This window comes from Ostrea edulis, chromosome 8 (genome assembly GCF_947568905.1).
Source record: "Ostrea edulis chromosome 8, xbOstEdul1.1, whole genome shotgun sequence".
Classification (NCBI taxonomy): domain Eukaryota; kingdom Metazoa; phylum Mollusca; class Bivalvia; order Ostreida; family Ostreidae; genus Ostrea; species Ostrea edulis.
The window spans coordinates 51,406,228-51,417,340 of NC_079171.1; the positions used below are offsets into that span (position 1 = coordinate 51,406,228).

The window sequence follows — 11,113 nt, forward strand, 5'->3', positions numbered from 1 at the left end:
GACAATATTGTAACACTTGTGGTATTTATATTTACAAGTCAGATTCATCTGATATCTACAGATCGAATGTGTGTACAAAATTTTATAAGTATATTTTCCAAAATGATGCTTTAGAAAATTGTCAGTCAGTCCACCAGACTTTTAACCAGTGACAGACTGACAGGCATATGTTAATTTCGAGCCCTGGTCTGAATATAATTAGAAATTTCGAAGTAAGAATAGTTCCATTTACATAAAACTTGAACGTAATCTGTGATTCAATATAAAGGGAGATACTATAAATTAGCTCTATGTACAACCACAGCAAAATTATGTCTGGAAAACCAGTTTATTTTTAAAAAATGTCAGACTGAAAGAGGCATCACTTTGTGCCCCAAGTCATTACAAGACAGTGACATGAAAAACTCATAATACATTTTGGTTCAGTTTCAATTATCGATACCAGTCTGAGAATATAACATAAATCTGCAAAAATAATAATCACTGTAGAAAGCTTGTAGCTGTACCACAAAGATTTCTCCTTGCAGCAGAGACAAATACATTTGTATGTGGTATTCCTGACACTGTGGAATGACGTACACGTAACGTAAAATCCTGCATATTTCAGACCAGAAAGTGGTGGATAACTTATTTTTGTGGAATCAAATGTATTCCAAACCCAAGCAGGTCATGGGATGGTAATGCTGGTCTCTGTACGATAGGGAAATCCTGAACACAAAATTTTGACGCATGAACATACAGATCTAATTTTTCCTTTGCTCTGTCTTTAAAATTGGATTGAATCTTCTTCATTTCATCGATTGTTTCTATTATTAATGAAGTGTCTATTCCCACACAAAACATTCTATAGTGCAAAACCATCCAGAGAATAATGATTGATGCAATCTGAAGAGAACTGGACGGATAAGGATGAAAAAGTGGCACCGGTACACTGCATATCAAAATGTCATTAACACTGTCATACATAATAATTCGAAAATCATGTGGAGAAATCAGAATGTTTGGAATTAAGAAATTGGAAAAATCTGGATGCCTTTTTCTTTGGATAAAGGAAAACACAATTGTTTGGGCTAGAGCTTGATTTTCAGCACGCATCAACTTCCTTCCAGAAAAATCTTCTTCAGATTCTGAAATGAGTAAATATATCTACAGGTCACAATGCTTACAGTCCCTATAACCTTTTGCTACCCCACCGGAGTACTTACACAATGTCGATAATAGCAAATGCTGAGTACAGACAGAGGAGCGCATCAACAAGAGGCCCATGGGCCACATTGCTCACCCGAGTCAGGTCCTTATCTAAAGATTTATTTGTATGTATAACTTTGATTCCTTATTGTGACCCCATCCTATTTTTGCATTTTTGTGACCCCCCCCCCCCCCCCCCCCCCCCCCTGAAGGGGGCATGTATATTAATTATAGAAAGATAATAACGTTTTTGCAAAGTGATGTGAATGGTAATATTGTGGTTAGTAACCACGGGTAAAAATTTTAAAAATCGCTAAAACACATCAAAGATGCATATGGCCGAGTTGCAGTTTGGAAAATTATGCATACTTGCATTCACGAAGTGAAAACATGCAAATATTTAATATAGTTTATAAGTATGAAGCTCTGAACGGCTGAAATAGGTATTTAGTGTGATAATGACCTTGACCTTTGAATTTTAAAAGCAACATGAATCTTGAATGTCATTAGGATTTGAAGTCTGATAAACATGCACCAGCAAGTACATGTATAAAAGTTAGAGGCAAGCTCATATCTACAGTATATAGTGAAAAAGAGACCTTGACCTTTGGCCTTTTGACCTCAAAATATATAGGAACCTTCCTCCTTTGGATGTGATCATGTTATGTAAGTTTCACAAGGATGCCCGTAGTAGTATGAAAGTTAGAGACCGGACAAGCTCAAATCTATGGCAATTAGTGACAAAGTGACCTTGACCTTTTGACCTCAAAATAAATAGGAACTTTCGTCTTTTGGATTTGATCATGTTATGTAAGTTTCACAAAGATGCACCAAAATGTATGAAAGTTAGAGACCGGACAAGCTAATTGTGGACGCCGCCCACCTGCCCGCCCATCCTTTGCCAATTTAAAAGCCGAGATTTGCTACGCAACTTGGCTAAAAACAAACATCGGTCCTGAAATTGAAGTAGAGGTTGATAAAATTCGAAAGGTGAAAAAATTTCAACAAAAATGGCTTACACTTTATGTTTGGCTAAGATTTGAGGAAAATGGAAATAAATTTATTTATTGCAGCGTTTGAACAAAGCATAAAAAAAAACAAGAGGTACTGTGAGCAATGCTCACTAAGAATACCCCCCGCTTACCCCAATCTCCCAAAGGGTGTTGGTAATAGGTATAAACTACCTCTTTTCTGAGTGTAAAAAACAAATGGCATGACAAACCGAACCATATTGCTACTTCGATGTCCAGTGCACATGACCTTTGACCTTTTGACCCCAAAATCGATAGGGAACATCTTCATCCCATGGGTAGTCCATATGTATGATATGGTGACTGTAGGTGGAAAGGATAACGCTTTAGAGCCCGGAAACCATATTGCTACTTCGATGTCCAGTGCGCGTGACCTTTGACCTTTTGACCCCAAAATCGATAGGGAACATCTTCATCCCATGGGTAGTCCATATGTATGATATGGTGACTGTAGGTGGAAAGGATAATGCTTTAGAGCCCGGAAACCATATTGCTACTTCGATGTCCAGTGCACTTGACCTTTGACCTTTTGACCCCAAAATCGATAGGGAACATCTTCATCCCATGGGTAGTCCATATGCATGATATGGTGACTGTAGGTGGAAAGGATAACGCTTTAGAGCCCGGAAACCATATTGCTACTTCGATGTCCAGTGCGCTTGACCTTTGACCTTTTGACCCCAAAATCGATAGGGAACATCTTCATCCCATGGGTAGTCCATATATATGATATGGTGACAGTAGGTGGAAAGGATAATGCTTTAGAGCCCGGAAACCATTGCGTCTACAGACGGACGGACGGACAGACAGACGGACAACCCGATTCCAGTATACCCCCCCCAAAACTTGTTGCGGGGGGTATAATAAATCGCATGAATGAAGTAGCTAGGAATATAAGCTTTCAACATTCAACTTTAAGCAGACATGTAAACTTGGCGGATCATTAACTTATTTATGTGTGTAGACATGTAAACTTGGCGGATCATTAACTTATTTATGTGTGTAGACATGTAAACTTGGCGGATCATTAACTTATTTATGTGTGTAGACATGTAAACTTGGCGGATCATTAACTTATTCATGTGTGTAGATTTGATGGTTTCAGAAAACTCACATTGTACCACTCTCAAAATTCCAATCATTGATTGATCTGTTGCACGAACTTGATCTTGAGAAATTTTTTATTTGAAAATTATTTTGCAATATGAACTACAAATAAGAATTTTCTGCAAGAGAATTATTTGATGGCTTGTAATAAAAATTGAAATATTTATTCTCTAGAGGGGGGGACAACAGAAAGTCTTCCTCAACTTGGTTTGTTTATACCTGTGATTGTCAGACTGTTTGAAAGAGTGGAATTTGGACTCATTGATTTTAGCATGGGACTCATTATTGTAATCAAGGGGAGTCCGCTGGACTCATGATAACTATTTTCAAAATGAATCACTGTTCATTTGAACAAACTTCAAAGCCCTTCACCCAAGGATGCTTTTGGTCAAATTTGTTTGAAATTGGGCCAGTGGTTCTGGAGAAGAAGTAAAAAATGTGAAAAGTTTACAGACAGACGACGGACAACAGGCGAATAGAATAGCTCACTTGAGTATTCAAGCTCGAGTGAGCTACCAACAATTATCAAAAGATTGCAACCATCCATGTTTGTTCAACTCTCTATTTTGTATTACTGATAGAAGGTATGAGATTGATCACTGTTCATTATCCTCACCTTCCAAAATATATGTCAATGAAATTTAATTATATGTCACTTTTTTTTGGAAGCCGAAAAAAAAAACGGAATTTTTTTCCTGGAATTTTTTTTACAGAAAACATCTTACCATCAAGAGGGCATGTTAGTGTTGCTGGACTCTGGTTACATTCAACAAAAGTAGCTGCAGTCTCTGGTATTCCACTCTGTGACGGAAATAAGACCTCAATGAACCCATGCCAGGTGTCCTCATGACCTTTAAAAACAAAAACAGTTTTTCTCTATACACAGAAGTGAGCATTTGTTTTATAATTTCAAACATGTTATTTCACTACGAGCCCTAAAGAACCCCTGTATATGAGAACTTATCTTCTTGTTTCAGATATATAAATATATATCTTCGATCTCGGAGGCATAAAAATGACAATAGCTACTGTATCAACATATTACAGTGTAAAAAAAAAAAGGAAACTAATAACAAGACCTCTACAAGGCGAGGAATATCCCCTCGCAATGAATGACTACAAGCTTTCTTTAATGAAGTCCTTTGACCTTTCCACCTCAAAATCAATAGGGTTCCTCGATACTCTCCTGATAAGAAAGCAACATTGTACGTGAAGTATGAGAGTATCAAGTAATAAATGTGGCCAGTAAATTATCTACAAAGTCAGTGTTACATTGTACACCTACACATGTACACACACCCAGTGACACACCCACGCAATGAAAGACTTATTGTACACCTACACCTGTACACACACTCAGTGACACACCCACAAAATGAAAAACTTATTGTACACCTACACCTGTACACACACCCAGTGACACACCCACACAATGAAAGACTTATTGTACATCTACACATGTACACACACCCAGTGACACACCCACACAATGAAAGACTTATTGTACACCTACACCTGTACACACACCCAGTGACACACCCACGCAATGAAAGACTTATTGTACATCTACACCTGTACACACACCCACACAATGAAAGACTTATTGTACATCTACACCTGTTCACACACCCAGTGACACACCCAAACAATGAAAGACTTATTGTACATCTACACCTGTACACACACCCAGTGACACACCCACGCAATGAAAGACTTATTGTACACCTACACCTGTACACACACCCAGTGACACACCCACACAATGAAAGACTTATTGTACATCTACACCTGTACACACACCCAGTGACACACCCACACAATGAAAGACTTATTGTACATCTACACCTGTACACACACCCAGTGACACACCCACACAATGAAAGACTTATTGTACACCTACACCTGTACACACACCCAGTGACACACCCACACAATGAAAGACTTATTGTACATCTACACCTGTACACACACCCAGTGACACACCCACACAATGAAAGACTTATTGTACATCTACACCTGTACACACACCCACGCAATGAAAGACTTATTGTACATCTACACCTGTACACACACCCATGCAATGAAAGACTTATTGTACATCTACACCTGTACACACACCCAGTGACACACCCACACAATGAAAGACTTATTGTACACCTACACCTGTACACACACCCAGTGACACACTCATGCAATGAAAGACTTATTGTACATCTACACCTGTACACACACCCAGTGACACACCCACACAATGAAAGACTTATTGTACACCTACACCTGTACACACACCCAGTGACACACCCACACAATGAAAGACTTATTGTACACCTACACCTGTACACACACCCAGTGACACACTCATGCAATGAAAGACTTATTGTACATCTACACCTGTACACACACCCAGTGACACACCCACACAATGAAAGACTTATTGTACATCTACACCTGTACACACACCCAGTGACACACCCACACAATGAAAGACTTATTGTACATCTACACCTGTACACACACCCAGTGACACACCCACACAATGAAAGACTTATTGTACACCTACACCTGTACACACACCCAGTGACACACCCACACAATGAAAGACTTATTGTACACCTACACCTGTACACACACCCAGTGACATACCCACGCAATGAAAGACTTATTGTACATCTACACCTGTACACACACCCAGTGACACACCTATGCAATGAAAGACTTAAGTCTTGAAACTTTTTTATTTGACCAAGAGGCTCCACATGGAGAATAATAATACCAAAAAAGTTACGATTAACAACAATGTTGAACACAATAAATGAAGCACAACAGGAAGTCACAGTTCGAATGCAGTTTTCACTTTGTAAAGACTATTTCCAGTTTTGTTTTTGGTAATTCTGGTCCCAGTTTTCTAGAGTGAAGCATGGAGAAAATCACAGGTCCATAATGTGGGGTCATTTTACAAAGAAACCAACGTTAGGTAGCATTCATTGGGAGTTGAATCTTGTTAAAATTGTATATTGCATTGAACCGTTTAGGAAGAATCTACGTGAATTAAATATAATTAATAAATTTATTATAAAAGATTTTTCCGTGACAATGTTGGTTCATTACAAAAATGTAAATGAAATTAAGAATTTGGAAGGACCATATTGAAAACTAGCGTTATCGCTAAATATGTAATCCTGGATAAATAAAGGCTTTATTATTATCATTATTAAATGTAAATGAAATTACGGATTTGGAAATGATTGCACTACTACATAACACACCAACAGAAATACGCATCCAAGAGTCTAAGAACATGAACACATTCTCCACAAACCATGTCATGGCTTCCTATAAAATCTCCTTATCATTATAGAAAAAAATTAATTGTTACCAGTCACTTACATGTAAATTAACATATTTTGCTGACATTTTACAAATAATTTTAATGCTATATTGAAGTCCCTAAACTCAGGGAATGCCTCCTACGGCCTCAAATTTTTCCTGGGCGAGCATGCCACAGTACCCCACAATTGATTTTACATTGTGAAATTGTGGTTATCAGACATATCAACTCTGCATGTATCTTTTTTCACTTGTATTCATAAATCATTTTGTTAAAAATTCATGAAAAAGTATCACAGAAGTATTTTGAATATGTGCTGTTTTCATCATGTTCATGTATAATGTATTGATTTTCTCTTTAATTACATTGTAAGTCATTTATCTTCCGATTTCGACTACCGTATTGACACGATCCAGTGATTATCGACAATGTTTATTGATAATCTCACTGTCGGCTTAGCTCCTCCCACTAGTTATTTTAACCCTGCCTACTGGGACTGTTTTTTGTTTTTTTTACTGAGACTGTTGTGGGACTGCTGCGGGACTGCCTTCTGTCAGGTTGGGTCTGGTTGGTACTGTACCTACACCTCTAAATATAGGGCTTAGCTAACTTTTTATGTCACCAGTCCAGCTGGACTGATGAGGTATAATTTCAACCTGTCTGCAGAAAATTTTACCAGTCCAACAGAGTTTTCCAGAAATAATTAAACATAATTCGTTAAAGTTATTAAAATGAAATTTTAACATATGCCTCAGACAATATTGTAACACTTTAATGTGGGGATTTATATTACGAATCAGATTCATCTGATATCTACAGACCGAAGAATGCCAAATGTTTGATATAAAATTTAAAAGTATAATTTCCACAATGATGCTTTAGAAAACTAATCAGTCCCATCGGACTGACTAAATTAAATTTAAGTCCGTCTTAGTGATTTTTTGGGGGGGGGGGGGGGGGGGGGGGGGCAAAATGCCACCGATATTCCACTGTTTCCCTTCACAAAATTAGTTATTTTTTTTCCAATTATATATATATGTTTTTCCCAATTTCAAATCTAGTGAAATTAGGCCATTTTAAACAAAAAGTTACCGTATATTGCTGACAAAGAGTAAATAGATTTTTTTCCCTTCAGTTTTATTCTCCAAACCCCTGCACATGCAAAAGGTTTTGTAAAGAATACATAAAACAATGGAGGCATCCATATTAGCTGATATGAAGCTTAGTATAGTTTCCAGATACATGTTAAGCCATCGTTGACACTTTCAGTTTGACCGCCATTACATGTAGGGTCAGGTTAATAACAGGAAGTGGATAACAGTATAGGATTTTACAAAAATCCAAAAAATACAAACAGGAGAGACATTCTAGAAACTTGATTATTAATATGATATTTACAAGATTATGGGTACAAATGCTGGTAAATTATTATCAGTATTTTTTTTTATCAAATTAGACAATAAGTAATTCTTAGAAAAAGTTAATAATATTTATACAAGGTGTGACTCCACATACATATTTGAATTAAATTAAATGTTAAATAATTATTTATTTTATGATTTTAAATCAGATCTGAAATAAACCTCAAACAAAAACATTTGTTGTTATTTTATAATTCTATGCATCTTTGCCATTTTGATTTGCTATGAATGATTTTTCCCAATTTGAGGAAAATGTCGCTAATTTTTCCCAATTCAAAAGGAGGGGTGGTAGTTTGAGAAAGAAAAAAATCACTGCGTCCGCCAGACTTTTAACCAGTCACGGACTGACGGGCATATGTTAATTCCAAGCCCTGTACACATGTTTATCAAATGACAATACTTATCATTGTGTTTTCCAAAAATATCCAAACGTCACAATTGTCGGGTATTTATAGTCCTTCTAACAGAAAATGAAAGTAGAAAAAAATGGCAGACTATATGATGTATGTTAACAAAACTAACTATAGAACCAAGTAAGGGGGTATGAGAAAAGTTTGGCTTGTCAGTTTACAAAGGGGAAAACGGTCCAAAAAAACATTGATAAGACAAGTTATTTGGAGCATAATGTGATACAGTGAAACTTCTCCAAACCGGCCCTCAGAATTCCGGTTCTCCCTGAATATCGGCCGATTTTCAAAGTCCCAGCAGAAATCTTAACATTTCCTTACTAAGAAAGTCTTACAAAACCGGCCACCCCTGAAAACCGGACATCGGCCACTTTTTAAAGTACATTTCTTAACAAACGTGTAATTTACCCTTAACATACAGGCCACTTTTTGAAGACAAGAAAATCTTGGCCAAAGGTTAATTAAGATCGTCCAGGTAAGCAAATTGACTGACCAACTGACCAGGTATGAAATTATCCATTGGAGGTGTGAAAAACACTAGTGGCCTCTTCAATTTCTATTGTTTACCTGTAATGTCAAGTGTGTTAATTGACACTTAGCTAATCCAAGAGACCCTTCCAAATTCTGTACAAAATGTAAAAAACAGTTAGGAAATTATTGAATGAATACGGAATCAAACGCCATATTGTTTCACCATACTTTCGTATGGATATAAGCGGTAGTTAACAAAGAACAAACTCATGACTGTTAATGATAATTATTAAAAGATAGATTAATTTGCTTGGTTTCCATAGACTTAAAATTCCAAAGAAATATTCAAATTACAATTTCATATTTACTACTGTACTTTTGAAAAACGTCTAAACAAAATTGTTAATGACATAAGCGATGAATGTACACAGAGTTTTTATAGGTAAGAGGAATTCCAATAATAGGCCTCTGTGTTTTCTTTATGTATCCTGTTATAGATTTTCAGTTTAAAATTAGATGATTTCAGCGAGAATATTTCTTGTAATTCATAATTATCTTTAGGTACAAGCGGACTAATTTGATCTCCACCAATAATTGATCATAGATCACCAGATCAAAGTGAACAGTACCTACTTTGTGAATATTGAGATAAAATGTCTATAATTGCTAAATTCTCGGTATACCGGCCATCCCTCTAAACCGGCCGTTTTTTCCGGTCCGAGAGCCGGCCGGTTTAGAGAAGTTTCACTGTATTTATTTTATTCTACTTAACAAGCTAGCTGAACTGAGTGATATTTTTTGTGTTTTGTTTAGAACTGAATAAATTTGAAGTCCTTTTTTCTACACTTTATTGATTTAATGCAAAGTACTGCGGTATGTATCATATCGTGTATCATGAAACGTATTGGATCAGCTAGAAAGGGCACCGTCCCACCCCTACTACATATACTGCCTACAAACAAAATACACCAATAGCATAAAGTTTATTAAAAGCTATACATACCTATACCAGTGCTTCCAAATGCAGGATCACTTTTACAATGACTAAATCCACAGCTACACTTCTCTTTCCTTTCAACCCTTGAATCAATGATGTAAGATTTTCCTGGTGAAAGCTTTCCCAATAAATGTTCAGCTATAGCGATTGTTATATCTGTTTCTGAATTTACTTTGCGATCTCCATCATTCTGATGCCCCCGTAAGATTTTATCAAGGCTTTCTTCATGCTGATCTGAAATTGTTAAACTTTGATAAATTATATAGTAACAAAATAAATGAAATATTACAGCCTGTATGTACATGTACTCTCATTACAATATAGACCTTGAGAGATACTGTCAGATACCCAAAATAGAAAATGAATTCATTCAATATGAAATATTTCATGTTTTCAAATACAGTCTCATGTTTATTTTTTCAACATGACCAGTCGGAATAGTAAACAGACATTTTAGTATTATTTTACTCAACCGGACCTATCATTTAGGCCACTGATAAAATGTGTTGTGTTTCCGCTAACCCAACCGATCCTAAATTATAGCCCCGACCCTAGAAATTTTTCCCGCTATTTTGAACAAAATTCGTCAATTTTTCCAGAAAAAATATATTCTCGGTTCTTGGATTTCTTCTTAGTTAAGACATTGAGATGAAGTCATTCAAACGCTTTAACGATGTACAAAATTGCATGGTATTGTGTCAAGCGTTTAAACCAACATTCACAATGTTTGTAACTAACAGCATGGCATGATGGCGATGGTTGACCTAGTACTGTACCTCTATGCTTGCCTCACGCAACGGTGCTTTGACAATTGAAGTTAACAGATGGCGAGAGACTTTGCCAAGTGACATGTTTCCATAGAAGACTTTCTTTTGTTAAAATTTATACCAACTCCTATGGTGTTTTAGACGGTGGCTATTTATAGTCACTGTCTTGTGCTATCACTTTAGCCGGCATTGTTTATATGGAGGACATGATGCAGAGTGACAGACATTATATAGTACACTTGAATGTCCAGTCTATCAAATTTATATGCACATCCATGGTTTCTGTTGCAGTTCAAACTGAAAACACTATTTAAAAGGCCACAAATAAAGCAGTGAACACATCCGAGTTGTTGATGGCTGGTGAGAGCCGAGGGGAAAAAGATGTGCAGACTTTTT

At 36.6% G+C, this 11,113-nt stretch overlaps 1 protein-coding gene across 1 annotated transcript; it reads right to left on the minus strand.

Moving 5' to 3' along the window:
• Positions 1-309: 309 nt before the first annotated feature.
• Positions 310-10,907, minus strand: LOC125661422 (uncharacterized). Its single transcript, XM_056147692.1, has 4 exons — positions 10,880-10,907; positions 9,957-10,184; positions 4,052-4,177; positions 310-1,127 (listed from the first exon to the last, which is right to left on the minus strand). The coding sequence occupies exons 1-4, from the start codon at positions 10,905-10,907 to the stop codon at positions 628-630; spliced, it is 882 nt and encodes a 293-aa protein (XP_056003667.1). The 3' UTR covers positions 310-627.
• Between the last annotated feature and the right edge of the window lie 206 nt (positions 10,908-11,113).

Coding starts and splice junctions, on each gene's coding strand:
- LOC125661422 (XM_056147692.1), bottom strand. CDS start 10,907: ATGCCGGCTAAAGTGATAGCACAAGACA. Junction 4,178..9,956: donor ATTTGGAAGCACTGGTATAG/GTATGTATAGCT, acceptor TTGTTTTTAAAG/GTCATGAGGACACCTGGCAT. Junction 1,128..4,051: donor ACTAACATGCCCTCTTGATG/GTAAGATGTTTT, acceptor TACTCATTTCAG/AATCTGAAGAAGATTTTTCT.